At 49.6% G+C, this 27,688-nt stretch overlaps 11 protein-coding genes and 3 non-coding genes across 14 annotated transcripts; 7 read left to right on the top strand and 7 right to left on the bottom strand.

Annotated features, from left to right (window-relative positions):
* Positions 1–128: 128 nt before the first annotated feature.
* BO79DRAFT_240479 (retropepsin-like aspartic protease) lies at positions 129–3,073 on the bottom strand (the record flags this gene model as incomplete). The annotated part of the gene is made up of 4 exons (XM_025685033.1): positions 129–305; positions 369–746; positions 2,036–2,968; positions 3,037–3,073. The coding sequence occupies 4 exons, from the start codon at positions 3,071–3,073 to the stop codon at positions 196–198; spliced, it is 1,458 nt and encodes a 485-aa protein (XP_025535328.1). The 3' UTR covers positions 129–195.
* An 894-nt stretch (positions 3,074–3,967) lies between these two features.
* Positions 3,968–4,320, top strand: BO79DRAFT_57930 (uncharacterized protein). Its single transcript, XM_025689447.1, has one exon. It carries the CDS (start codon positions 4,015–4,017, stop codon positions 4,270–4,272), a length of 258 nt encoding a protein of 85 aa, XP_025535327.1. The 5' UTR covers positions 3,968–4,014; the 3' UTR covers positions 4,273–4,320.
* Positions 4,321–5,821: 1,501 nt separating this feature from the next.
* BO79DRAFT_275559 (uncharacterized protein) lies at positions 5,822–6,717 on the top strand (the record flags this gene model as incomplete). The annotated part of the gene is made up of 2 exons (XM_025687685.1): positions 5,822–5,935; positions 5,992–6,717. Exons 1-2 carry the CDS (start codon positions 5,834–5,836, stop codon positions 6,715–6,717), a joined length of 828 nt encoding a protein of 275 aa, XP_025535326.1. The 5' UTR covers positions 5,822–5,833.
* Positions 6,718–7,766: 1,049 nt separating this feature from the next.
* On the bottom strand, positions 7,767–9,540 carry BO79DRAFT_181038 (uncharacterized protein). Its single transcript, XM_025680125.1, has 5 exons — positions 9,185–9,540; positions 9,005–9,109; positions 8,686–8,910; positions 8,485–8,627; positions 7,767–8,421 (listed from the first exon to the last, which is right to left on the bottom strand). Exons 1-5 carry the CDS (start codon positions 9,341–9,343, stop codon positions 7,992–7,994), a joined length of 1,062 nt encoding a protein of 353 aa, XP_025535325.1. The 5' UTR covers positions 9,344–9,540; the 3' UTR covers positions 7,767–7,991.
* Positions 9,541–10,815: 1,275 nt separating this feature from the next.
* On the top strand, positions 10,816–13,222 carry BO79DRAFT_181036 (amino acid permease). Its single transcript, XM_025680124.1, has 8 exons — positions 10,816–11,145; positions 11,217–11,287; positions 11,342–11,365; positions 11,426–11,515; positions 11,567–11,649; positions 11,708–12,105; positions 12,156–12,485; positions 12,544–13,222. Exons 1-8 carry the CDS (start codon positions 11,026–11,028, stop codon positions 13,021–13,023), a joined length of 1,596 nt encoding a protein of 531 aa, XP_025535324.1. The 5' UTR covers positions 10,816–11,025; the 3' UTR covers positions 13,024–13,222.
* A 306-nt stretch (positions 13,223–13,528) lies between these two features.
* BO79DRAFT_t237 lies at positions 13,529–13,600 on the top strand. Its single transcript has one exon. It is a non-coding gene; the product is annotated as a tRNA-Ala (tRNA).
* A 538-nt stretch (positions 13,601–14,138) lies between these two features.
* Positions 14,139–16,183, top strand: BO79DRAFT_275557 (GMC family oxidoreductase; the record flags this gene model as incomplete). Its single annotated transcript, XM_025687684.1, has 2 exons — positions 14,139–14,375; positions 14,438–16,183. The coding sequence occupies 2 exons, from the start codon at positions 14,139–14,141 to the stop codon at positions 16,055–16,057; spliced, it is 1,857 nt and encodes a 618-aa protein (XP_025535323.1). The 3' UTR covers positions 16,058–16,183.
* Positions 16,184–16,359: 176 nt separating this feature from the next.
* Positions 16,360–17,318, bottom strand: BO79DRAFT_158351 (uncharacterized protein; the record flags this gene model as incomplete). Its single annotated transcript, XM_025678907.1, has 3 exons — positions 16,360–16,828; positions 16,868–17,054; positions 17,105–17,318. The coding sequence occupies 3 exons, from the start codon at positions 17,316–17,318 to the stop codon at positions 16,360–16,362; spliced, it is 870 nt and encodes a 289-aa protein (XP_025535322.1).
* A 982-nt stretch (positions 17,319–18,300) lies between these two features.
* On the bottom strand, positions 18,301–18,372 carry BO79DRAFT_t235. The gene has a single exon. It is a non-coding gene; the product is annotated as a tRNA-Ala (tRNA).
* A 482-nt stretch (positions 18,373–18,854) lies between these two features.
* On the top strand, positions 18,855–20,159 carry BO79DRAFT_232386 (amidohydrolase family protein; the record flags this gene model as incomplete). Its single annotated transcript, XM_025684229.1, has 4 exons — positions 18,855–18,908; positions 18,954–19,140; positions 19,203–19,973; positions 20,026–20,159. 4 exons carry the CDS (start codon positions 18,855–18,857, stop codon positions 20,157–20,159), a joined length of 1,146 nt encoding a protein of 381 aa, XP_025535321.1.
* A 359-nt stretch (positions 20,160–20,518) lies between these two features.
* On the bottom strand, positions 20,519–21,481 carry BO79DRAFT_158313 (short-chain dehydrogenase; the record flags this gene model as incomplete). Its single annotated transcript, XM_025678902.1, has 1 exon — positions 20,519–21,481. The coding sequence occupies one exon, from the start codon at positions 21,479–21,481 to the stop codon at positions 20,519–20,521; it is 963 nt and encodes a 320-aa protein (XP_025535320.1).
* Positions 21,482–21,927: 446 nt separating this feature from the next.
* On the top strand, positions 21,928–21,999 carry BO79DRAFT_t238. The gene has a single exon. It is a non-coding gene; the product is annotated as a tRNA-Ala (tRNA).
* A 560-nt stretch (positions 22,000–22,559) lies between these two features.
* On the bottom strand, positions 22,560–23,583 carry BO79DRAFT_232384 (DUF3632 domain-containing protein; the record flags this gene model as incomplete). Its single annotated transcript, XM_025684228.1, has 3 exons — positions 22,560–22,993; positions 23,118–23,181; positions 23,245–23,583. 3 exons carry the CDS (start codon positions 23,581–23,583, stop codon positions 22,560–22,562), a joined length of 837 nt encoding a protein of 278 aa, XP_025535319.1.
* Positions 23,584–23,974: 391 nt separating this feature from the next.
* On the bottom strand, positions 23,975–27,341 carry BO79DRAFT_275549 (acetyl-CoA synthetase-like protein; the record flags this gene model as incomplete). The annotated part of the gene is made up of 4 exons (XM_025687683.1): positions 27,015–27,341; positions 26,690–26,957; positions 24,449–26,634; positions 23,975–24,376 (listed from the first exon to the last, which is right to left on the bottom strand). The coding sequence occupies exons 1-4, from the start codon at positions 27,306–27,308 to the stop codon at positions 23,975–23,977; spliced, it is 3,150 nt and encodes a 1,049-aa protein (XP_025535318.1). The 5' UTR covers positions 27,309–27,341.
* Positions 27,342–27,688: the final 347 nt, after the last annotated feature.

Raw genomic sequence — 27,688 nt, 5'->3', positions numbered from 1 at the left:
ATGTGACAGGTTGTTATCGAGTTTTAGAGAGTAGTTATTCATATACAACAGATTCATCAGCTCAAATGCATACAGATGTAGCCTATTTGCCGTCTCTGCGTCATTCTCACAAACCTGGCGATAATCCCGGGAAACTTAGTCTTGCAAGTAGCGCGCTTCACAAGTCCGCCTTGTCGCCAATCTTAGCCCATTCTGTTATCTACCCTGGGAAGCCTGCTTTTTCTGCTGTTCACGCAACTGTTGGCTCTTCTTCGCCAAAGCTTCCTCTTTCTCGCGCTTCTTTTTCTCCTGGGCTGCCTTATCATCTAGAAGAGTGTTCAGTTTGCATCACTTCTTAGTTGGCTAGAAATATAAAACGATAGACTCACTTGCACTCTGCGGTGCTAGCTGGGTTACAGCAACTGGGAGGGCATTCTCATCGCTGGACCGTCCAACATTGCACTGAGTCCCTAAAATCGCATCATACTGGGTATCCAAGCGCGCTTCATCGTCGTTCATGGAAACGTAGAAATTTTGTCTTGACAGTTTGGTTTCGCTTTTCTTCCAAATACTCAGCCGAACTACATCGCGCACTATGTATGAAACACCATCTGAATCGTAGACTGTTTTGGGTATCTCATTGCGCTGCAATTGGATATCTCCCAGCTCCTGGAGCCCCCTTTGCGTGAGGATATTGATGTCCAATCGCTCAGAGACAGCGGCCTTGAGGTGGACAGTTTTCTCGTCTGGCCTGAGGCAGCGAATTTCTATGGTCTTGGGTCCTGTCTTGATAATGGTAACAGGTAAGCGCCTGAATTACATGTGCAAATAGAAAAGTAGGAAAAGAGGGTTCAGAAGCCCTGTGTAAGGTACCAAACGTACCATGGCTTCGCGTTGGGTGCACTTGCTTGCGCTGTTATGGCTCGGTCGGTTCACTCCAGAGGTAGCGTCAGCTTCAAGCTGCTGTCTGTGGATGGCCTCACACAGAGAACGCCGCCACGTTCATATAGACCAGACATTATCTGGACCACCCAAGAGCCGCAGCTTCGACGGACTGACTGTCTATCCACGCGCAACCCCTCGTGGGTGGGATGTGCAACTGCACCATCCACCATCATTCGTACTCCGTAGATCGCATGCACTCCTATTTTCTTCTTACTTTACCCCTACCCTTTGTTGGTTACGCGGGGCTGCATATCTATCTCTTCCTCCTCCTTTCTCACCTTTTTTATCCACCAAGCAGCGGAGCCCTGGTCATAGTATACATTCAGCTCGTGATAATTCGGCATGTCGTGCAGATTGGGCATAAACGAAGATCCGGCTGGGTATTCATGCCACTAGCAGAAACCAACCCCTCACGATCATTGGCGACGATATGTCTCCTTTGCATAAAAGGATCATTGCCTATGGCAGTGCGGGGATGTGCGACCGGAAGGAAACGAGAAATAGCTGCAGATATTCATACTACTAGCCGACACGGAAGTGCCACACAGACAATGTGGAAATAAGTACGTAGTTGAGGATGACATGTCCAGAGTAAGTAATAAAATTGAATGTGTCACCGCTTGCGACACATAGTGCTCCCACGTATCGTTAATCAAACAAATATCCCGCGAATTAACTACTGAAACACGCCCTTGCCTTGTCCAATGCTCTCCCAACCAGCCATGATCCATTCCCTTTCCACAAAAACGCCGCCCAAGGTAACTAACTGGGTTCAAGACAAATCATCAATGCGCCTCAATCGGACATGTGCAACGTAGACAATCATAAGTTAGGATACACCCCGTCATTAGAAATATGTCGGTCATTGACTGGTCGGAACCTTGCTGTGTCCGTGCAAAGCTGGGCAGCACCTGCCCCAAAATACATGTGTGATGCAATATCCGCAGCTGCCCTTTCGGGTATCACAATTAATCGTAAAGTAGATATAAGATTTCGTAGAGTCCCCCAATGGTGGGATGAGCTTGGTGCGCATCCACAATGGGTCAAAGTATCGTCATGCTCAAACATGACATGGATCATGTTCACGAGCGGAACATCCGGATCGTCGTACGGCGTTCAAGGCCAGGTCCAGATTTGAGGATCTCCAATTTCTTGATATCCTTCCTTCCCAAAATGGCATTATAGTTCTTCATATCCACAACCAGGAAGTCACTAGTAAATGTCTTTTCGCGTTGTGCAAAATGCCATGAGACGCCCTTCGCGATGCCAAACGGCTTGATTCTGTCCTTGCCGGTTTTGGTCTGCAATGGGATGAGTTCCTGATCGCAAGGCTCCATCATCAATTCCAACTCCTGCTGTAACTCAATATCCATCAAATTGGCTGATGCTTGTGTATCCAGTGCCATCAATGCCGAAACCTTGGTTGCAGGGTTGCTGCCAACCATGAATACCTCCTCGCTATACTCGCTGTTCGTTGAAACCGGGGAGAGGTTCACCTGGGAGATGCGGTCCAGAGACGTCGCCCGGGTATATCCATCATCACCAGGTAGTCTGAACTCGGTTTGTGGGTCCGATGGGGTTGTTTGGTCGGTGCTAATGCCTGCGCTGGCTAGGGTGGATAATCCTGGAGACACTGCTGCGCTTATCCTACTATTTGACGAAGCGGAATCGGAGTTGCGACCGTCAGTTCTCCGGCTGGAACTCTCAAATCTGTATGAATCGGGGTTGTCGTACGTTGGGATGTCTGAGTGGTTATTCTGGTCGTCCATTGCGGGACGATATAGCCGTACATCATGGTTTCGGTTCGACTCGTGAAGCTGTGGCCGTCGGTTCACCGTGGGCCCACGGCCGTTCATAGGCAGCCTTGCCTGGGACCCCACGACAACGAGCTCATGGTTGCTTTGCCGGTTGCTCATCTTCACTTTATCTTCTGACCTTTGTTGGTGATCGAATATTTTTCGGGGGAGGAAAAGGGAGAGTATGCGTTTCGCGGACCGAAGCAAGCCGCGAGTTCGTGAGGGCTTACCGGCGTCACTGGAGCTGTCTGAAGCAGGAACCGTGGTCAGTCGTGAGAAGGTTCCATATAATTACTGTGATTCAACCGATACTCACGATCTTCAGGTAGAGATATAGCCAAAGGGTTTGTCATTATGGATGCGGAATGCAAGGCCGTTGACTTGACAGCCTACTCCGCGTCGCTCTCTCCGATGACGTACCCAACCAGATAGCTCGAGACGATGAGGAGCAGGGGTGTGGGAGTCTTTCAACAAGAGCTACGGACCTGGATACCAGTCGCGATAGTGCTGCCAGCTGCAGAAAAGCATGGAGGTTCTGGGAGAAATGCCACCGCGAAGAGAGGCGGAGGAGGCAAAAAAGCTTTTTGGCAACACGTCTGAGCAATCTCCTGGGGCTTTTTCCTCACAGGAACGTTAATTGACAGTGGAAGGGTGCCGTTAGTCATCCAGAGTGCCTGGGTAGGCTTGATTGGGCACAGATCAGAGCTCTAATTGTAGCCCATGTGGGAGGGACCCTGGCCAGCTCACGAATGAGAATAAGGGTCGGTGTCAGGGAAAGGATGTGTTGCCAATGAAAAGGTAATATGATCAGCTTCGCCGATGTAACCAGGGAAGCGGCACTTGACTGTAAGAGCCGCCGCTTGTATGCTCAACCCGAGTTCTCTGAGGCCAGGCTAGTGAGCCTCGGGCTGGTGGCATCGGCGGGGAATGGGATGGGTCGTGGCTATTGTTTGATCCTCCGCCATTGTCACTCAAGAAAACCTCTACGTCATGATACCAGATCGCGTTCTTCACTACGGAGTAGTCAATGCCGCCGACAAATATGTGGGTCAACAGACTGGTCTCCTCTCTGGCTAGAGTTCTGAATTGGTGCGATAGTCGATTCTGTAGACAAGCATGACGAGCAACAGTTCCCACCGGGTCGCAATGTGCATACATTAGCTCCCGGACTCCAGTCACAAACGCAATTGTTAGTGAACCTCTTTATTGTATTGCACTGCCTCTAATCACAGCCTCATACGGGCGGAGTCTTCCCTTGCCAAGCAGCTGCCAGGGTCTTTCTCTTCTCCCTGCGATGATCATGAAGTTGTGCCGGGGGGCACTCTGCCGCCAAAGGCGGAGTCGAGGAAGGGGGCAAAGAGCCAAGGCTGTCCTGCGTTGTCACGAATTGCTTTTTCTTCCCTTTCCCCTCGCGAGTCCCAACCCATTCCTATTTGCTTCTGACCTCAACATTTCTGACAAGGCTCTTGTTTTGCGGTGTTCCTGCTGTCAGATTCGTCTTCCAGTCGTCGTGTATTGCTCTGGGTCTGGCAGCGGGTGCCCCGAACTCTGACATGGCATCTCACACTGATAGAGTTTTGTGGGGCTTTTTACTTCAAGCGTGCAATGCATGCGATGCCATGTTCTGGAATTATTCCCCCTCGGGGGATATCATATTTACTTTGTTTTGCAGCGTCACACAGCCGCTTTTTCTCCTTTGTGTCTACTAAAGGAACAGGTACGCTAGGTGAGATAACAGCCATCTCTATCCGCCATAGGATGAAGCTAGTCGGATAATCGTATGTTTTGACTTTGACCTTTGTGCTTATTGGTCTCTACGCTATCTAACCTTTCTCGCCACTTCTACCGTACAACAAACACCAAGCTGTTATCATCTCTGTCAGGTGAGAGAGGCCCTCTGAACTGAGCTACATAGTACAACGAGTGCGGTAAACGCAGTGAGAGTGAAAAGTAGGAGCAGAGTATTCCGCCCTGTCTATGAAGGATCCGAGACGATGGAATGCAAGCCCAAGGGCTGTGACAACTCTGCAGCAGGTGGGTGGTTGCCTCAGCAGTTGAGTGTCAGTCACACGGGGGGAGAAGGGCACATGCACGCCACCGATTTCGGACATAGGCCCGGGTACGGGATGGCCTTCACAGACTTGCTGGCGGATAGTAGAGTTAATGATCTGCAGGTAGCTGACTCTGGTTCGGGAGAGAGAAGGACGGAGTACTCCGAAAGTACATCAATGAGCCAATTGTTCATAGCAATTAAACCACTTGCATTCCGCAGCACAAAGCCTTTGATTTTGTTTCGGTTTGGTCTGGTCCGTTAGGTCGTGGTCTGGTCTAATCTGTTTCAAGCGAGCTCGGATGCACTCAATTTGAATTCACACCTCTGATTTGCCAGAATATTGATCAATTGATTGGCTGATTGCATCGGTTCTGACTCGCCATATCGGGAATAGTTACGTTAGTTAGGGTTGACTGACTTAGCTAGAACTTCTGATTAGTTATCTACAGTACCTACATTGGGATTGGCCCATATTGTAGCCCCGGGCCTACTCTATTCCGGCCTGCGGGCGTGCCTGGACGCCCCGTCTGCCTGTGACAACTTTGAAACCATAATGACAAAGAAAGCCAAGAAAAAGTCAGTGTATTCATTAAGACTTTTAAATCTGAAGAAAAGGAGAAACCAGCTATCTATATCCAGGAAAATCTAGCTACCTCATATATTTCAATATCTGATTATCTGCTTCATATAAAAGTCTAATCAAAACAAATCTATTAATAATACAGTCAACAACTGAAAATTTCTCCTACGTTTTAATTTCTTAGAGCAGTACTTTTCTTGCCAGGTTGAAAGACAAACATATCTTCTTACTTTGTTACTCCTGTTGATTTTGTCTGGGTCCCCTTTCTCCGATATCTTTGATCCGAATCTCTTGAACTTGAAAATCCCTCACATAGCGAACAAACCCTTGTCCTCTTTTTTTAAGCATCGGTTCTAACTCCCCTAGCTGAGCCTTCTACCCATCTTGCACTTCCTGGTGCCACTGAAGCTTGCAGTTATTACTTCAGTGCTGCACTTCTCTGGCAATGCTTCCTTCTATATACGAACCCTTCCCTTGAACATGTCGTTAGACCTTGCTAAGTGGGAGCTCCCTGGAGACAGCCCAACCAAACAAGTGCTAGTGGTGCTCCTCCTAGCTACGGCTTTGCTCGGGCTTCTTTTAGTAAGCTATAGTCAACGCATGCAAACTAGTTATCAAGTCAAGCTAATGAATGACAGGCCGTGTATACCCACGCGTATGTCTTCGCAACACTGATCGCGACTCAAACACCAAATCCTAGATTGAATTCATCACTCTCGCGCCAGCATTTCAGAGGTCTTTCTATCTTTCTCTTCCATCGGCTGTCTAAGATCTGTGTGATCTCTATGTTTCCTATGAAGGACTTCACTCCACTGAAGTGCGGCTTGCTCAACTCAACAGTCGAATTGCTACTTTCATACTTGAGAGTAGCCAATGTGCTCACAATTATGCATCCACACTCGAAAACCCATTCTTACTCACGTCGCATTCCAACGTGGTCAATGTGGTCGAAGACCTTCCCATCAATCTTACTGTATAGTACTGCCTCGAGTATATGCTTCTATCTGCCTACCTACTTGATTCAGTTGGCTGGTGCTTTAGATGAGCGGTTAGAGGTCTCAGAAACTGTGCAGTTTATCAGTCTTCTAGGCACTATTATGGTTCTTTACTTCAGATTGGTCGTTCCGGCATATGCAATTTTCATTCGAGTCACTGCCTCCGTACAACGGGGTGAGTCGATGACTATCAGAGGCGCCTGGCAAGGGTTTTCGTGGTCATCTCGGGTACACTTTTTCAAGTTACTTGGCGAGGTTCTATTCCTGGAAGCAGGCGTCACCGTCGTTATGGGTTTGTCTGTGCTCGGTTTGTGTCATCCTACTATACATGATGATGTCTTTCAGCTTTTTATTAAGTACTTTGGCTAATCTAGTATCATGGGGAGACAAGACACGCTTTAAACACCGAACTACTTAAATTATCTCTTCCTATTGTGCTTATGATATATCTAAAGTAGATATCAATGTTCAAATGCAGAATCACTTTTCGAATTTCGCTCTCCGTTACTAGATTATGTCGGCTCGGGCAGTAGAAGCTACCTACGGTACGCTGCTTTCTCATACATAATCAGAACATATAAGGCAATCGTAATAGAAAAGAGAAAAAGGAAACCTCGTAGCCACCGCGTTCATCTGGATTATCGAATGGGATTAGTTACCCGGCCTTAACAGCCAGATCCGATATCCCGGAAGTACCGGGCACAGATCACGGGAGCGGGAATGGCTGGTGTTTTTACTACTATCGGGGAAGAAAGGAACAGCAGACCAATCATAGTCTTCGTGAAAATTGTTGAATGTCATTGGTTTGGCTGCTACTCCTTTCTCTACCTACCCTGGAGTAGCCAAGCGCTCGCCTCCAAGTACCTGGGGAAATTTACCTTTCAGTGCTACGATCACCTTATGTCTCGGGAAGTGGAGAGTTTTACTAAGTACTTTATCGAGATTATCATTGGGTGGAAATGTCAAGTCTAGAAGGACGGGCCACATGCAAGCCACGTCAGTTTCGGAGACTAGAGCATTAGTTAGTTTATTGTAGAGTGACTTAGGGTGGTTAGTTAGTGGAGGGATCGCGAATGAAACAATTCCAATGTTCTTGGGTTTTACCCGAGTCGGGGCCATTGGAGTCTAGTTGCTTACTAACTTAGTTTAGAATGGTCTATCTCGTCTTGATGCTAGATAGTCTAGTCTGGGTTATGTTGTACTTGGTGACTTAGTGTGGTGGTTAGATTAGATTCCGAGCGAGCCCCTATTCCGTTCATGGTGGGAGGTCCGGTGTCGCCGCTGCATGCTTGGCTTAGGTTCTTCCGTGCTTACGGGGACACTGCTCGTGCTTGTGCTTGTGCTGTTGCTTGTTGCTTGTTGCTTGCTGCTTGTTGCTGCTACTGTTGCTTGTCTTTCTTGTACTGCATGGCATTTAGCTCTAAGATAAGAATGTATCTTGTACGAAGAGTCATTAAGTCATCACGCGAGCTAGTTACAAAGTAAAAGACTTGGGGTAATAATGTACATGAAGTCCAAACCAAATCCACAGATTCAATCCAGTATTATTGCAACTCTCTGATTCACCAACAAAACAAAGGGGAATATATATCGAACGTTGTCAAAAGCAAAAGGACAAGGAAAAAGACAAAAGAAGGGTATAATCATGACTCCACCTCCTCACTAACCACCCACGTCCTCACCTCCCGAATAATTCCCGCCTGGCTGGACTGACTATCCTCATCCGACAATCTCGCTGCCGACACAGTCGTGATATTCCCCTGTCCAGCCCCCATGCCCATCAACTCGTGCTCGCCGCTGCGTGTGAATTTGCTCTCCGTGGGATTGGCCGACCGTGTCGTCGACCATTTCGATCGGTTATTTGTCGATCGGTAGTCCACGCCTTGGATCCGGAGGCCGTTCGATTTGAGCATGTTCAAGAAGGGTTTAAGCTGCGCCCAGCAGGCTGTCACGATGCTGAGGCATTGGATTGTTTCCACGCTGATGGTTACGCCCCAGGTGGCGAAGGAGGGGTCGTGCGTTGCGTCGTTCTGAGAGACTAGGATGAGTTCGACGATGCTGACTAGGATTACTCTGTTCGGAGAAGTGATTTGTTTAGTTGGTAGTCCGGTCGGATGATAGGGCAATTAGACTGACAGGACTCGAGATAGAAAAATACTAGCGAACACGAACTTGCGTTTCCAGGAGGTTTGAATGCGCGCGATTAGGTAGAGTGCTTGTGAGGTGATCATGGTGTCGGTCACAATGTTCATGATTCCCGTAAAATAGTGCCAGGCTATCTGTTGAGCTGGTTAACCTTGTCGTCTATATCGTCGGGGTAGGGTAGTGGGATAGTACCAGGTTCATGCATTTCCCCGTGTAGTAATTCCATGTCTGCGGTACGCTGCATTGAAAGGAGGTTCCCAGTAGACATATCACGGCCATCACAGTCACCGATATTTGCACCAAGTTGGCGACACGGTGGTCTTTGGCCGTCGGCGTCAGGTTGCGGATGAAGCATGAAAGGGAGATTTTCGAGAAATAGAGACTGGGTATGTAGAGGAGAGCGGCGGCGTATTGCGACTGAAATGATACCGATTGTTCTCAGTGAGGATTCCGGAGGATGAAGGCGACCGCAGAAAGGCACATTGCATACTGGTGCAGGTGTAGCTCATACCTTCATCATGTTGTCGAAGCGCTCCGGGGTAAGCGTGGAGTAGTGGTATCCATATCCGTTTGCGACGGCCATCGATACAGCGATGGATTGGCCGATACAGAAGATCTGTCGCGCCCCATCCAGAGCAAGTAGTTAGTCTGCTGGAACCATTGTGAGGGTCTAGGCGGCAGATCGACATACCAGCGATACAACTATAAGATAGTCATCGTTTGTGAGCGTGCGGAACGAGCCGTACTTGGTTCCCAGTCGGAAGATGACGCTCAGCGAAGCAGTCACGAGCAGGAACCATGTCGATACATTGACGGCCGGATCTTTGGTGTCTCCAGTGAACCGTCCCATGGAGGGCAATCAGAGTGCTGACGCTGATTCTCGGCGGGAATCATGTCACGCAGCGATCTGGAACTGTTGGAGATAATAAGAGTCGGGTGATGTCGCTGGGCCAGGGCTGCGAGACCGGGCACGATCTGGAGTAAATAATAATACGGAGTACCGGTGCCGAGAAATCGATCGATGCAGGGCCTGTGACTGAGGTAGATTATTTTCACCCGGAAGCACCAGGGAAGGGGAGAAGCCCGGACAGTCATTCTGGTGTGGGCAGAGAGAGGGTTCTTGGAAAACGCCCCCTCCCTCCTGAGGGAGGATGGGAAATCGCATGGCCAGCTAGGATCCGGATCCTGGTGTGTTCATTTGTCAACCGAGCGGCCGACATCAATTGGAGAAAGGCCAATAGACTTTGGCTACTCGCAGGGAAAGTCGGACCAGGATGGTGGTTGATTGCATGGAAGCCGACGGTGAGACGACGGCGGGGGACAACCCTGGTCGGGTTTAATTTACTCTGGGCTGGCCACTTTTCATTCGTATCTTGGCCCGGCCTTCGACCGACGGATTAATTGTCTCCCTTCCAAGCATTATTTTCGATATTAATGTCTGTTATTAGTCTTCGCTCCGACCACGGTCCCGTCTCCCACTGATTCTAGATCGAACAGGTGAGCCTAATTTCTCTTATCCGACCTGCCTTCTTTGTCTTGTCTCCCGCTCAAGCGATTCGCGGTACCACATCAGCACTAGATCCTTGGATCGATCCAACACACGCGGCCAGACAAAATGAACTGTGCAATGAAAGTGCTCACGGGGATCTTCTTTGATGTGTTGGGCTGTTTCTATTTTCCGATCGCCAACCTGGCATCCATGTCCATAAGCATAGGACTTTGGGGGAGAAAGCCCCAAGCAATTCACGGAAGGGAGGGGAATTGGAATGCTGGCTGGCCTAACTCGATCAAACTAGAATATCATGCGGTCGCAGAGGCGAGTCCCACCGGAAGAATTGATAGCTGAATCCGAGTCGGGCCCACCAGTCACAATTACAATTTGCCAGTCACGATTGATTCTGGCTCATTATCTAACAAGTTAACAAGTCCGTTGCATGCAAGGTGTCTGCGCCGGGCGGGGACTGGGGCCTGCCATCCACCCGTTCTCTAGTCTAGCTTCTAACGCTAGATTAGCAACCCCCATTAGATACAAAGTAGTCTAGATATTGTTAGACCGGGGGTGGTCCCGATGGCCTCCACTTGCCACACACTGACCCTAGTACCCACAAGGTCCTATCGGTGGTTACATCTCCTCCATCGGGCCTGACCTGACCCGCCTCCAAGAAAGCTTACTGCGTGCTGCGTGCTGCGTTCAGCTTCTGTTATTGTTCAGGGTCGTCGTTGGTTACCCCTGGATTCATATAACCTTCCTACTCCGGCTGGTGAGCCCGGCGCCCTCCGTACGTGTACTATGTTAGGTTATGTATGGACGCCCCGGTGCATGCTAAGCAACGACACTAGGCACGGTAGTGGCGTTAGAATGCTGCATCTCGACTAACGGCCTTAATTTCTGCTGCATCTCGCTTCTTGACGTTGCAGTGGACTAGGTGGCCAGTTGTCTGTTATATTAATCGGTCGCTCCCTGGACACCGCGCTGCGTCTGCAACTCTCCGCCCTCACGCCGGTCGTGGTCTCTGCAATTGAGTTTTCACCATGGCGTCCTACGAATTGAAGAACCGAGCCAACTCGGCCAACCGAGAGGTAACCGGGTCCGACTCGGGAGCGCGTGATGATTTGGCTCTTGCACGATTGGGCAAGAAGGCTGTCCTGAAGGTATGTCCTAGCTTTTCGATACTGTGCTGTGGAGATTTGGAGAAACTAATGCTTGTCTTGTGCTCTTGCAGCGGAACTTTGGTATTCTCTCAATTATCGGTCTCAGTTGTACCATTCTCGGCACCTGGGAGGGTATTCTATCGTGAGGCCATCTATGGTTGTGAGAGTTCGGAACATTGCAACTAACAGAGACCAGGACGTTTACTATTCCCCTCGAAAAGTCGGTTATCCCACGTCCAACCTATGATTGGACCATGAACGCAGCTGACTGAACACACAGTGGTGGATCTGCCGGTGCAGTATACTCCTTTATCTTTGCATGGACGGGAACAGCCTGCTGTTTCGTGCTGCTGTCCGAAATGGCGTCCATGTAAGTCGAAGTCAGGACATCCATTCTCTGGTGGTATACTAACTAGCCAAGGGCGCCGACTTCCGGAGGCCAATATCACTGGTGTGCCATGCTTGCACCTTACAAACATATGAAATTCCTCAGTTACATCACAGGTGCGCTCTTCCATTCTGTTATTACAGCGACCGTGCAGTTTACTGACCATCACTGCAGGATGGTTGACCGTGATCGGATGGCAGGCCGCCTTTGCATCGTCGTCTTACATGGCTGGAACTGAGATTCTGGGTGCCATTATCTTGGGTCGGAACAGCTTCAACTCGCAGCCCTACCAGGGTACCCTTCTGATGTGGGCGGTTGTGGTCGTAGCTCTTCTTGTGAACATTATCGGAGGAAAGTTCCTGCCTCGCCTGGAAACCTTCATCCTCATGATTCACATTCTGGGATACTTTGGTGTGCTCATCCCCATGACATATATGTCCGACCACAAATCGACCGAGTCGGTCTTCAAGGACTTTACCAATGGTGGAAATCTCTACACCGATGGTATATCCTTTTTCGTCGGTATGACCGGTTGTGTGTTTGCCTTTGCAGGTGGTGATGCTGCCGTGCATGTAAGTTGTCCACCATGTACTGCACAATGGTCAATATCTGACTTCTACAGATGGCCGAAGAAGTAAACCATGCCACGGTCGTCATTCCCCGTGCCATTCTCCTCAGTGTTGCCATCAACGGCACTTTGGGATTCACCATGCTGATCGCCACTCTCTTCTGCATGGGCAGTGTTGATGCGGCCCTTGAATCTCCTACGGGCTACCCCTTCATGGAAATCTTCCAGCAAGCAACCGGCTCGGTCGCAGGTGCATTGGGCTTGTCCTCCATCCTCGTTATTGTCGGTATCTGCGCCGCCCTGGCCATGTTGACTGCCACCTCTCGCCAGTTCTGGTCGTTCGCTCGCGACCGTGGTGTCCCTGGCTGGCGAGTCTGGAGCCACGTATGTTTCCATGTGCCTTGTATCGTACACATGAAGATAATTTTTAACATCAACACAGGTCTCTAACCGTACTTTCCTCCCCACCTACTCCATCCTCCTCACCATGACCATCTGCTGCCTGCTTGGTCTGATCAACATCGGGTCCGCCGTCGCCCTCAACGACGTCGTCTCCATGGCGGTCTCGGGTTTGTACTCCTCCTATCTGATCGTGGCGGTTCTTCTTCTCTGGCGCCGGTGCAGCGGCGCCATCAGTAACTACAATGCCAGTGACGACACTGTGGTCAATGTCCCTGGCGCTAAGCTCATGTGGGGTCCGTTCCGTGTCCCAGGCATCTGGGGTATCTTGATCAACACTTATGCGGTGATTTACATCGTGATTGTCATCTTCTTCAGTTACTGGCCTACTGAACTGCCAGTGACGGTGACGAATATGAACTACAGTGTGGTGGGTACTATGGGTGTCGTTATTCTGGCTATTATCTATTATGTATTGAGGGCTCGTCATGTCTACACCGGTCCTGTTATTGAGATCTCGTGAGGATGAGAGCCGGACAGATGAGACAGGTAACAGGGGGGAGAATGTGGCAAGCACAAGGGTTACGGATGAGTGTGCTATCAGTATTGATTTTAATTCTCTGTTCGGGATTTTGTTGCTTGATTGGGCACTAAAGCCGCGTACATTAAAAGTTACATAGCATTTATTCCCTTTCTAGAAATACCATTTAGTATTATTTGCTGCAATCACTGGGATCCGATGCTACCCAACAAAAGCCCTGCTTCGGGCGGAAGAAAATACATATTCGCATGGTAGGATGCATACCCTGGCAGTGCTTCAATATTATCATCACTAGGGACGGGACTGCAATAACGATATTAGGCTGAATGTCCGTCTCCCCGACAATTTCCCGAAAATTATCAAAGGGGGTAATTCCCATGTGACTGAGTGTGAATGTGAGCAGCACATGCGCATGTGCGCATGTGCTACGCCGACCTGCATAGACTGGATAATAATGCAAAATAACAAGCAGATCTTCAACAGCAAAGGGGCTGTGGTTTAGTGGTATAATATTCCCTTAGCATGGGAGAGGTCCGGGGTTCGATTCCCCGCAGCTCCAGCTGTTCTTTTTTGTTTTTTGTTTTATCACCCGCAGCAGTCCCACTCTTCATTCCATACGAGTGATAGAAACATTCTCAGTGTTTGGCCTCCGCATTGGAACAACAATCATCAATGCTCTACAATGAGCCTAGAAGGATTTCGTAATTCTTGAACATAGTCCTAAGCAGTGGCCGCCCACTCCACTATTTCTTCACCTACCAAAATTTCTCTATAGGACGCTAACATAACATCATCAGATACACTGACAGGTCGCTCTTTCGCGGCAATGGCTATGGTCTGGCTCGAGCACGTTCCACTGTCACAGCAAAACCCTGAATATGTCTTTCTTATCTTATGTAGAGTCTATATGTCCGGTCGCATGGAGGGGTAGGTAGCTATTTACACTCTACAGCAACGCCGCTGAAGTCATGGAACCAGATCACCAAATTCCAGGGTATATGAAGCTTGCTCTCTGCAGTCCTCTGCAACATGAAGTTGTCCTTCATGACAAGGTGTACTGAGCCCTCACATAATCCACCCATCTCACAAGCATCACGATGGACCCAGCCAGTGTAACAGACTTCGTCCATGACACCTTCGACTTCATAATCGTCGGCGGAGGCACCGCAGGCTTTGTCCCCGCTGCCCGTCTATCAGAAGATCCCAATGTTCGCGTCGGAGTCATCGAAGCCGGGGTCTCGCGACTCGGTGATCCGAAGGTCGATACACCTACCGGGATGGCCATGACCCTGAAAGATCCAGAATATGACTGGTGCTTCCAGACTTCTCCACAGGTGCGTCTACACCACTACCACAGACCAGTACACAACCAAAGCTCACATGAAACAACATACAGAGCGGCGTGAACAACAAAACCTACGCCACCCATCGTGGCAAAATGCTCGGCGGCTCCAGCGGCTTAAACTTCATGATGTCAGGCCGACCAACAGAAGAAGAAATCAACGACTGGGGCAAGACCACAGGAGTGAAGGGGTGGGAGTGGTTTGATTTACTGCCGTATTTCAAGAAGCATGAGAAGTTGGAGGTGGATCAACCGAATATCACGTCCCGGGATACGAGTATCTGTCCGCTGGATCCTGGTCTACATGGGACTGAGGGACCGATCCACCATTCATTTGGCACCTGGCATGCACCGTTCGAGAAAGACCTCATACCTGCTCTCGATACTGTCTCTGGATTGCCGCGACCAGAGAATCCGTATGCTGGAAACCACCTGGGGTTCTACCGCACGCTGTTCACCATCGATCGCACTGGCAAACCAGTACGCAGCTACGCCGCGAGCGGATACCTGGCCCCAAATTCCAACCGTTCGAATCTACGTGTCTTGACAGGCGCGCTCGTATGCAAAGTCACTCTCGGGACGAACGAGCACAGCGAGCGCCAAGCGACAGGCGTGGAATTTCTCCATCATGGGACGTCGTACACCGTCCATCCACGGAAGGAAGTCATCCTCAGCGCCGGCGCCGTGCAGAGCCCTCAGCTCCTAGAACTATCCGGGATAGGCGACCCGAACGTCCTCGGCCGAATCGGCATCCCGTGCATTGTTCCGAACATGGATGTGGGGAATAATCTCCAAGATCAAGCGCTGTGTTCGGTAGTATATGAACTTGCACAGGGGCATACGTCCGTCGACTCGCTACTCCGGGATCATGCTATCTTCGAAGAACACCAGAAACTCTACGAAGAGAAACACACCGGCGCATTGTCCGGATCACTCAGTATAACAGGCTACACGCCCTACGCGACAGAAGTCGAGCAACACGACCTCGAAAAGATAGTCGCCTGTTTCCTGGATCCCAAAAATGCATCAACCAAACAGGACACCGTGCTCCAGAACAAACAACGGAAGATTATCGCAGCACGAATCCAGGACCCTACCTGTCCCTGTATCCAGTACATGTGCGCGCCTGAGAACTTCGATACCGCGCGCGCGGTCGATAATCTTGGGGCAGTCATGTCCGGTCCGCCGTCTGGGTTTAATGATTGTTATTCTATCACGGTGAGCCAGATGCATCCTGTTTCTCGCGGGCGGGTGCACGTGGTGTCGGATGATCCGATGCAGACGCCGGATATTAGTCCCGGGCTGTTGGCTCATCCAGCTGATGTGGATGTGCTTGCTGCGGGGGTGGGGTTTGCGGATAGGGTGTTTCGGTCGGAGTTGGTTAAGGGTAAGGTTGCGAGGAGGGTGAGGCCGGATCCGGGGGTGGATGTTGGTGTTAGGGAGCAGGTGAAGGGGTTTGTCAGGGAGAGTGCGGTTCCGTTTCAGCATTTGCTTGGGACTTGTGCGTTGGGGATGGTGGTGGATGAGAGGTTGAGGGTCAAGAGGGTTAAGGGGTTGAGGGTTGTGGATGCGAGTGTTGTGCCTATGATGGTGAGTCCGTCGTTGGCGGCGGTGGTGTATGCTGTTGCTGAGAGGGCGGCGGATTTGATTAAGGAGGATTATGGGTTGAGGTAATTGCTTAGGGGTATTGTAATGTGGGTTGGATGGTTTGCGTGGGGATGTCATCACTATAATGTTCTTTGGCAGGCAAGTTCAGCTTATTTTGGCGAACTTACTACTTGAGAGTGAAGTCTTTTTCTGGAGTGTTGTAGTACTCACTTGATGTTTTACTGCTACCTGAGGTCCATATCAGAGGTTGATATCAATGTAATAACCAAATGGCAAGCATTACTTATTATCAATAGAACATATGTAGCCACAAAACTCCCAGATAATTATCATCATAGCACATTATGTACATCCCACGCAAACTCAACTCACGTACTAAGCTCACTCCGAGGAGTTCCCATTACTTCGCTTATCGGTCGATGGTTCGCCTCTTCCGATATGCCTTCCATTTCAAAAGACGGTGAAGGCAGTTCTGCGATTACCGTTTCTGCCCTGGAACTGCGAGGATCCCATGGAGGTTTGACCGCTTCAGCCATTCCAGAGGATGCGTGTTGATCCGAATTCGGTGTCTCGTCCAATCCACTCCCCATTTGCGATCGGCGTCGATACAGAAAGCCTAAAGCCCCAGCAGTGGACATTGCCAGCACTCCTAGCGGAATCCCGAGACCGATCCCAACCTTTTGTGCGACAGTAAGACCATTGCCGTCATCGGTGGTAGCTGGAATGGAGGATGCTGATGCTGCTGTTGTTTCGGCCGCCACGGTGCTTGTACCATGTGGAGATGTAGAGGTGGATGTTGCTAAAGTAGTACTCGAGGTAGATTTCATTGAAGTGGTGCTGGAAGTACTGCTAGTGGTACTGCTGGTCGGGTTATACAAGTTATAAAACTCAGGCGGAGGGTCATCTTTCTGACGCTTGCTCACGCCAATCTTGACACTTGTGAGTACTGGTGGGTTAAAAATACCGAACATGTCCAGTGAGTCGAGCTCGAACGCGCAGCCGGACTCTCTATATTTGTCGCGGGTTGCGTTCCAGACATGGCTGTAGGGGTTTGTGACGTTTACTGTGATTCCATCAGCCTGAGTCAATGGTGACAGTCGTAGGGGTACTGACATAGCAAGGAGATCTTGGTGTTGCACACTTCATAAAGAGAAATACGCGATGTCACCACGTCCCAGGATACATTGACCAAGTCTCCCACGATGAACTGATATTCCTTTGCTGTCGGATAGGTAAAGCTCTCTGCTCGTACAAAGCATGTGCATTGAAGAGCGAGCAGAAGGCATACGAGGTATGCGGTTCTGCCGGGATCTCGTTGAAGTTTCATCTTAGAACTGCGTTCACTCAGCGTGCACAGATGATGGTCAAAACAGCACTGATCCTCAGCAGGGGGGTCCGAGGTTTTGAGAGATCTGATATTTGAGTTGATTGGTGTCTCAGCCACCCCGGGTTACTGTTCTGTTTTTATCCCGCGGGGAAAGGCTATCCCTGTCGGTCACTGTCTTTGTGTTACGCAGATAGGCCGGTTAGTCATGAGCAAGTGAATTTCGGCGGGAGTTCTATTCATTGCTGCCATGTGTCGTCTTAGGCCACGAGGCTCAAAGTAGATCGTGGGCATTGGTTTTGATGTAAGTTTTCGTTAGCTATGTTGTGCTTCGAACAACAAGAGGACAAGGTTACATTGTGCGTTGATCATGCGATGCACCTGCGCCCCTGCGGCTTGATTGGGATGGTCGGAATTATGATGGCTCAACTCGGGGGTTCTGGCAGTTGGACGTAGTGGTTTACCTTGATTTTGAGTTCGCCAGTATCTAATGTTGGGATGTTTGGTCGTATGAACTTCTCGCTCCGGCTGGAGGACAAATGAACAATTACTCTTCCTTTCAGAGAAGCTACCCGATGATCCTAATATGCCATCATTCCCTGGTCGATGTTGAAATAAGACGAGGCTATTTGCACCCTCTAATACACTGGTCGCTGATGAATTCTGTGCAAAGGCTGACACCGTTGTAATTGTGCATGTGTGGGCCATCACTGGCCTTTGGTCATCTTCAAGGTCTCAAGCGGTTAACAAAGGATAACGGTTCGTGAATGCTCTGACCAGACCATTGGCAGTGTGGTGGCAGTGGAGAAGTTTTTGGATTGAGCGACAGCGACGTACAGCATTTGGGGAGGGGTGCTCTGTACAATGTAGAAATGTGTCGCCTGGGCGGAAAATGGCATTGCAACAGGGACAAACTAGGAATAGTCAACTGACGGTAAGTACACATAGGCTAAGCGACTGGATAGGACTAAAAGAAGAAAAAAAATGGAGCTGCGGGGAATCGAACCCCGGACCTCTCCCATGCTAAGGGAATATTATACCACTAAACCACAGCCCCTTTTTGTTGAAGAACGCCTGCAACTTTTGCTTTATAAGACAGCCCTATGTCTCGCTTCTCACTGCTCACCCATCACAGTAATTTCATCTGGTGAACGGCCACCATAACCCACCACGAGCTGTACAGCGCATAAAACGGCCTTTGGTTTTTATATTAAACTCCTTCAGAACTTATTGTTTGAACCTCTAAAGTTTATTGATGGCAATCACCTGCATTTTGCGTTGTCCATCCGTACCTCCTTTTATGTTGTCTCTGCTGGTGATGGTTATATATCTTCCCTACACTTTCTGTGGATGTTCGATATTTGTGGATACTACTTACCTACAAAGAAACACGAACTCATTCAATAAACAAAAGCCCGACCATGAGAAGCCGCGACCAGGATGGATCTGACACATCAGACTCCCGAAATACTGTACCCCGTCATACCAGCTTAAATAGCAGACAGGGAGAAAAGTCCGCGGGACCCGTAATTGGCAGTTATGCAAGGGATTGGGTACAGCTGCGCAACAAACAACAGCCCAAGCTGCACCAAAGTCACGAAGTCACCTGGGGTAGCAACTGAAAATTGACGACTCTAGGCTGTGATAATGATGCATCTATTCTCCTACCTACCCACGGGTATTGCAGGCTTCCTGGGTATGTCTACCGGTGGCATAGGCCCGGGATATCCGACCACCATGGACAATGGCAGTGCAGTCCTGGCCCAGCATCTACCGCAGAAGATTGATATTCACCATCACTTCGTCCCCGATTTCTTTCGTCAGGGTACGTGGACATACATTCTCTGGACTGACGACCCCGCACTAATTAGTGTAACGCACATCTAGCTGTTGAAGATGCAGGCGGCGACCCAACAGGCTTGCCAGTCCCCGCATGGACCGTCGAGGACTCTCTCCAGGACATGCAGGAAAATGGTGTCCGTAAAGCCATCCTTTCGTTAACCACCCCAGGTGCAGTCATTACTGGCAACAACGACACAGCTCGGTCGCTAGCCCGAAGGGTCAATGAATATGCCGCCAATCTGCGCGACCAGTACCCCGAACGGTTCGGATTCTTCGCCGCGCTGCCTTCTCTCCTGGATGTACCCGGTACATTGGCTGAAATCGAGTACTCCCTCGACACACTCAAAGCCGACGGGGTCACTGTATTCACTCGATACGGCGATGGAAACAACTACCTAGGTCATTCTCAGTTCACACCCATCTGGAAGGAACTGAATGATCGGAAAACCGTGGTTCATATCCATCCTACTATGCCTGAGGACACTAATTGGATTGATCCGATTATGCCGCCTCCGATGCTTGACTTCCCACAGGAGACGACACGGACTGCAGTGGATATGATTGTTAACAACGTGACGCAGCAGTTCCCGAACTGTCCCAAGATCCTGTCGCATGCCGGTGGAACCTTGCCGTATCTGATCTCGCGGGTGGCCGTAACTTCTCGGGATACGATGGCCCAAAAGGGCCCCTATGGAAAGTCCTACTTTGAGTTCATGGAGGCATTGCGTGGGTTTTATTACGACCTCGCTCTTTCGAGTGCGCCAGCAGTCCTGAATCTCTTGCTGGACTTAATACCGCATGACCATATTATGTATGGTGAGTATTTCCGTTGCTGGCATGTAACACCGGATGCTAACAAAAGTACCAGGGTCTGATTACCCGAATGCTCCTCCGATCAAAGTAGCTGGATACCGGGAGAATCTAGATGCGTTCCATATGAACGAGGAGCTTCGGGATATGGTCTATTTCGGGAACGCGCAGAAGCTCTTACCGAGAGCTTGAATTCAGTATGGCAGGTTGACTACAGGAAGCTCAGGGATGAGGGACTAGTATACCACAGACGGCACACTACCTGGACTTCAACTTGATGCACTTCAATGGAGGTAAAAGTGATTGGAATATGAGCGAAGAGATACATAAACAGAATAAGTTATGCAACGACCGGCTTTGTATTTACCTCAGAATACAGTCAAATATGCCAGAGCCCCCCCCAAAAAAGTAGCTTGCTTGGGTGCCACACAACGCATTTCAAACGTCTCACATAAGAAATGAAGACGATAGTGTCCATGTATCCCCTGTTATCTCCTAGGGTGCTTGAACGCCACCAGAAAGGTACCTTCCCCATCCAATCCTTGAACCAGCTAATACCGAAACTCCTCCCCAACAAGCTCCTCACTCAACCTCCACAAAGCATCCACACTCCCCGGATCCCTCGCATGCTCCGCAGGCTCACCAACCACACTATTCTGCATAAACACCGGCGCCAGAGCCTGCAACTCCGCATCCAGCGCCGCAATCAACGGCGTCGCCGCGATTTGAGTATACGTCTTGAACCGCGGCTCCTCGAAAACAAACTCTTTGCCGGTATTCTGTTTGGCGACTGCAGAGATCCCAGAATAATCGTCCCAAGTAAGGTGGCTACCCAGCTTAGTATCTCCGTTGTAGCCTGGATGGACGGCGATGGCAGCAACTCCCTTATGTCGTAGTCGCTGGGCCAGACCATATGTGAATAGGATGTTGGCCGTCTTTGCTTGACCGTACCCGGTCCAGGGGTCGTATTCTTTTCCGTCGGAATAGTTCCAGTCTTCGAAGCGGAACGGCGAGATAAGGTATCCGGAGCTGGTCAGATTGACGACACGAGCGGACTCAGCAGCCTCGAGGGCTGTCACGAGCAAGTTGGTAAGTAAGAAGTGGCCGACGTGGTTGGCCGAGAGCTGTAGCTCTATTCCCTGCTTGTCGAGGGTGTATTCCTTGATTGCCATCACCCCGGCGCTGTTGATTAGGACATCGATATTGGGTGCCGCGGCGAGGATCTCGTCTGCGGCGCGACGGACGGATTCATGGTCGGTTAGGTCCACCTGTACTGCGGTGGTCCTGATGGTGTTGTCGATGGCGTGGATCTCGTCGAGCACGGGATGGACTTTGCTGAGGGTGCGTGAGGCAATGAGGATGTGTGCTGGTGCAGCTTTGGCTAGAGATGTGGCTATCTGGCTGCCAATGCTGGGCTTGCCGGCACCGGTTATGACGAAGGTCTTGCCTTTGATGTTGGACTTGAAGGCTTCAATGACCTGTTCGCTGGTGGCTGTTGCGTCGAAGATGGGCATGGCGGGTGCTTGAAGATGTGGTGAATTGGTTTGGTTGGAAGCTGAATGTGAAGAGAGATGCGATGAATATCTGTCTGGCTTTGCAGGGGATTCTACAGGGCTTTATATTTCTGGGAGTGCTTGATCGTAAACGAGGGAGCTCCGTCTTTGCCAAATTTACCTGGGTCAAAGCTATAATGTGGGCCATTCAATCACTGCCATCCTGCTGCTGCTTAGAAATAAGAAAATCCATCGAAAACATCACCAGGAGATAGACCGGCATTATCCGTAAACTCCGAGTCTCCATCCTTCAAATCCACCCTGCTTACACCGTAGACGACTTAGTAGGTAGTTATTATAACTGGCGCAATTTGTAATCATCCAGAGGATGGTTATGGCCCCAACAACTCTGATAGCCTATGTCTCTGCTCATAATGCAAAATAACAAGCAGGTCTTCAACAGCAAGGGGGCTGTGGTTTAGTGGTATAATATTCCCTTAGCATGGGAGAGGTCCGGGGTTCGATTCCCCGCAGCTCCAGCTGTTCTTTTTTTTTTGTCTTTTTCTTTTTGCCCCTTCCCGCTTCTCCTTCCCGTGCTATGCGCCCTTCCTGTTCATGCGCACCATGACAATTTCTTTTCACGGCCCGCGTGTTTTGTGTTGGATCTTACTAGAACGAGCTCATTCATTCTCTTCAACTCCCTCGCCAATCAGTTCATCATTAAAGCAGGCAGACTCGCTTCAGAAACTTCATTGGTACACCGACTACACTGAACCCATAACGTAATCGGCTACGATCGCCCACTTCGACTGCAATCAGAAGAACCCATTGTAACATCTTATTATGACCTCTAAGCATTTTAACCTTCATTAGGGTTGATGGAGCCTTCGTGAAAATCTCTAAACCCTCGCAGAAACGCAAGCCCGAGTCCGATGTTGCATCGTCCTTGAACCTCATACTACCAGTCGGAGATAATTCTGTTAGCACAGCAAGGAAAAGTACCACCGAGCTAAAAATAGAATTTCTGCACATCTACCTAAGTTGAAGCGAGCTCCAGAAGACAAAAAGCATAAGGAGGATAGCTCAAAGCCAACGTCATCTAGTAAGGCTGAAGGGACCTCGATATTCCATGCATATACCACTCGGCATAGAACATAAGCCGTTTGCTCTCCCGATCAAGTGTCATTGTCTCTTGCGCCAACCGAAATAGCCTTTGCCAGTGATTCCACCTCGCGATGCCATACCGAGGACCATTGTAGTAATAACCAGTTGCCCACAATGGGTTGTCGTTTATTTCGTCAAGCTTAGGTGCTCGAACGACCTCCTCATACAGCCAAGCCCCAGCAAACTCGATAATAACTGCAGCACCCATGATGGATACGACGTGGAACTGTTCTGGCAGTATATCTTCGAAGGCAGCCTTCATTTCGTTGACTAACCAAGCCTGACCTTGCAAAGCTCCCACTCTGCAAAGGCGCGCTATAAAGGCCCGAACGTTAACAAAGTAATTTTGGTTTCCATTTTTGTCCATTCCTGAGAAGTTGTCAGTCTTCGAAGATTACTTATTTTAGAAGCTAGCATGACGGAGGCATTGTTGCACAGGTGCTGTACACAAACACGGCCTCTATGAAAAGAGAGGAAGGGGACCCAGACGTACGTTGCGCCGAATATTGCCCTAAATTGGTCACCAATTTTGGCATAATTTCATAGCGACCGTACCCCTGGTACTAGAGTGTCAGTTTCGCTGCTTGGCTCAGGCTATTTTCTAGGTAAATATCACTCACACCGACACCTTCAGGTTGTGGTATATATTTTTTCACGCGGTCCGAGTCTTGCAGTCTTTGAATCACCTGCACATAACGGTCTTGAGCAGGATTATCGTACTCCACCTGCTGAGATAACTCAAGTATAAGGTCTCCGAACAAGTCAGCTCCGCCGGGGTAAGTAGGGTCATCTGGTGGTGGGAGCAGTTCATGAAGTGCTTGGGCAGTTTTCTCGATGGTAACAGTATATTCTGGCGCTAGGCACTCCTGTATGAGTCGAAAAGCTTCCAACCGCGAATAGTTGCCTCTCATCGCCCTGTTATACTCATTGTCTCCACCTTCCAAGGTCAAGACAGCCATGGCGACCTAGAAGATAGAAGAATAAAAAAAGGATGGATTTGGGGTGGTTTTAAAGCAAATAGTACAATAAAGTGAACGTGAGAAGATATTGGTTCTCTGAAAAGACCGAACGATTGGATTGATGATAGTAGAGGTTGTAAGATGTTAAGTTGACCAAGAAACAAGGCTATTCGGCGGGCCAGAAGAAATAACCTCAGCCAGGACGGACAGTAGGAAGGCGCGAAGAAATCGAACTCGGCAAGCATAGACAGCCGTTGTACGTTCCTTCCGCTATGGCTTGAAGTGCTTACTTGATCCTAAAAACAACCGTACAACTGATTTCCACCAGCGAGATGACTATTGATTCGTTTATAGCCCCGCTACACTGAGCACCAAGCCAACAACAACAACCTTAGAACGACCACTGCTTCAACCAATTCCTCATATCATCTCCCGTAATAGGCCCCAGTGCAGCCATAGTTTCGCTTGCCTCCTTTGCCTTGTCCACCTCAAGCGGCACCAAGAGCGTAGCACCTTCCGCGAACTCACGGTAGAATTCGAGTAGCTTGAGGGCAGGCTTCTCCGCGATCTCCTGCTCAGATGGGTTTTTCATGCTCAATTTTTCGAGGTGTTTTACCCACGTTGTGAAACCCACCGGTTCCATGTCCGGGTACATGTCCTGGACGGTAGGGACGAGTGCTTCCCAGGTTGTTTTTGATGGGTTGATAAGGTGAAATACTGCGTGTGGCGAAGCAGAAGATACTGTAACGGCACGAGTGTGAATGACTTCGGTGATTATGCGGGCGAGGGTGTCCTACATTCCAGGATAGTGCATTAGTAGCCAAACATAGCTATCCACTAGACGGACGATGGAAGGGTGTATTACCACGGCTATCCAATCAATAGCTCTCGAGCCCAGAGTGTCCGGAATTAGTCCTATTGCCTTTGATGTATTGATAATAGTAGGCAGCCAGTCTTGGGAATTCCATAGACCTTCTATTGTGGTCGGACCTGCTATCTGTCCCACGCGATATACGGTAGTCGGGACGCCCGACCTGCGGCTTGCCTCATGACATATTCGTTCGGAGATGTACTTGGACTCCCCGTATCCTTGACTCGGACATGCCTTGCTGTCTTCAAGTGGGCTTTCAGGGATGGTTGATCCCATGTCCCAAGACCAGGCGCCTACGGTGCCCACTGATGAGATAAAATGGACGTGCGCAAGATGAGTACTCCGGAGACTAAAGTCAATGAAGTGCCGTACGCTGCGAATGTGCGGGTCTTCGAATGAGTCGACGCTGTGGTTGAAGTCGACTTTCCAGGCGTTGTGGATTATTGTTGTCACATTGGCGAGGAGGGAGTTGTATTGAGGAGAGGAGAGTCCGAATCGTGGGTCACTAAAGGAAACGGTGAGGTATTCCACCTTTCTGAGGGCAGATGGAGTGATGTAAAGACCCTTTTGTTGGAGTATAGTTTCTTGTTTGGACTGGGCGTCGCTGCGGTTAAAGCAGTAGACTTTGGCGACACTCGGGTCTTCTAGAAGGGTGTGCAAGAGATAAGTCCCCAACGAGCCGGTGGACCCTGTCAGTATCACTGTATAATTTGTGTGGGTCTTTGCAGTCTGCTCTGGGGCGAAGTCCTGGATTGGTAGGTTGGATGTGTATCTTTCAATGAGACTGTTGAGCTTCTCTGGGCGGGAGACATCTGTCGCATTGTCACCATTCAGCACCCGCAGAAGCAGCTGGGCCAACTTCTCCACGGTCGGATTTGCGTAAACCATTTGGGTCGTCAACTCTACCGCACTTGGGCCACCGCAGTGGGCAAATAAAGCGCTGCGTAGATACTTAGCGACCTGGATGGTTTGCAAAGAGTCGAGGCCAAGTTTGTAGAGGTCTTCCTGGGGACCAAAGCCAGATCGTTGGAGGGTCTTAGTAACCAAGTCATGAATGTATTCACTAAGATTAGACAGGTCTGGGTTTGCTGGAAGCTCGTCCACTGCAAGGGTTCCCTCGTCACTCATGGTATAAATGGCATCAATCTCATTGGCGTAGTCTTTGACTACAGCAGCCCTTCGCGTCGAACCCTTTGGTGTGGTTTGGAATGGCCTAGCCCTCTTAGACAGAGTGATCTTGTCTTTCATGATACGTCCGTGGGCGGCTATAGTTTTGTTTGCCTCCTCGATCGCAGGCCAGATATCATCAATGAAAGAATTGGGGTCAATGTATGAGTCAAATGCATCCCAGTATGGCTCGACCAGCAGAGCAGTGTGGAATTGTCCCTTTCCGACCACCAATGCCCGGGAAATAAGAGGATGCGCCTCGATCATGGTCTCCAGTATGACAGGATTGAACTTGAACCCGTTACTTAGAACGATGACGTCGTCTAGACGACCGTGATGCTTCCACAGTCGTGGATTAGATGGATGTTGTGTGAAGAGATCCTTAGTATGGTACTCCGTGCACGAGGGAAACGTATGACAGATGCCGTGATAATCGCGTGTGGGAGGGCGAGGAATGACCAGCTCATAGATGTCATCTCCGACAGGTTCCATAACAGCGCCGTAATTAGGATTCCACTCGAGGTAACCATAATCTTCGTCCTTTTCGGGAACTATGGAAGGGATGAGATTGGTTTCGGTGGATCCCAGTGCTGTGATCAGTTTCGTGTATTTGCGGACCTTGTCACCTGTTTCTGATGAGAGTGGTGCTCCACCAAAGTAAACACTCTCCATTGTGCCCAACGTGAGCAGGGCTTCTTCGGACAAGGAAACATCGTCAAGGATTGACGGGGGAAGAAGCGCCGTAGTTGGTCGACCGAATTTGATAAGGTCCGTCAAGAAGTCAACCGAAAGTGGCTTCTCTGGCCCATAAAGGAAAGGTACCGAGTGGAAGATGGACGTGGTGAAAGCGACGACCCCCATCATATGAAAGAACGGAACTACGCTGAGAACAAGGTTATCCGGGCTGAGATCACAGAAGATAGTAAGTCTCCGGTCGCCCGGACGAGGGAGATGGACAATGGCATCCAAGGCACTGAAATAGCCATGGGTCAGGGGAATAGGCTTGGGCATTCCTGAGAAGTGAGTTTACTTGAGCTAGATTCGCCATTTTGAGAAGGGAGACCATACCTGTTGATCCAGAACTGTGCACAATGAGGAAGACCTCATCCTCAGCCTCCTCGTAAGATTGAGTGAAGGGGTAGAAGCGTGAACCTTCTTGTCCCTCCAAGATGGCATCTAATGCGGGTAATTTGACGATATTTAGTTCGGGACGGAGTTGCTTAAGCTCTGCTACATTCCGCTCCCTCTCCGCAGTGTAAAAGAACCGGTTACACTTAGTCTCATGTAGCAAGTACAGCTGAGCTTCATCAGAGTTCTTACTCGAAAGTAGCAATGGCTGATTGAGAGAGGTCAGTATACAAGCGGAACGTCCACGAAGTCGGAAGTATCCCACCTTGTAGCCAGTCTTATGACATGCCACGATGAAGATAAAGTAGCGAATATCATTGGCACCCATGTATGCTACCGTTGATCCAACAGGTGCATCTGTACCAGCTTGCGCTTCTATCCACCAGCACAAAAAGTTGATGCCGCGAGAGAGATCCTTAACTGAAATTACTTGCAAGCCATCTGAGAGCTCCGAGCCCCTGGGCATTACACAGAATCGCCTCTCAGGATTACTCTTGGCGATGGCATCTATTTCGGTGGTCAGAAGCCGTTTGCGAGGAACTGGTATATTAGGAGCCATTGTCGCTGAATCACTGCTTCTGGTGGTTTTTCCCTTGATACTTCGAAACACGAGACAGCAGCTTGACATAAGATCAAGTCAGGCTATTACCGATACCTGATGGATGATTTTATAGCAATTGACGAGCCTCACCCCGCTTGGCTTGATGCCGAGGGATACCGCAACAATGTATTTCCACATTTCTGCAGGCCATTTTGTCCATCTATTGGCCATTATGCTTCGTATACTCAACTCCATCGTCCGGCAAATTGATGTCTGACGAAGAATGGATCCTTTGGCCCCCGAATCCTTCATTTGCTTTGGTTTTTAACGTAATCTGCGGGCTCTCCCGCTCGGTCGCTCCCACCAGATTCTGCACTGTCTTCACCCTCCTGATTGGA

Source organism: Aspergillus costaricaensis (assembly GCF_003184835.1).
Source record: "Aspergillus costaricaensis CBS 115574 unplaced genomic scaffold BO79scaffold_40, whole genome shotgun sequence".
Taxonomy (NCBI): domain Eukaryota; kingdom Fungi; phylum Ascomycota; class Eurotiomycetes; order Eurotiales; family Aspergillaceae; genus Aspergillus; species Aspergillus costaricensis.
Note: the sequence above shows the minus strand (reverse complement) of the source record. Positions and strands in the feature narration are given on the sequence as shown.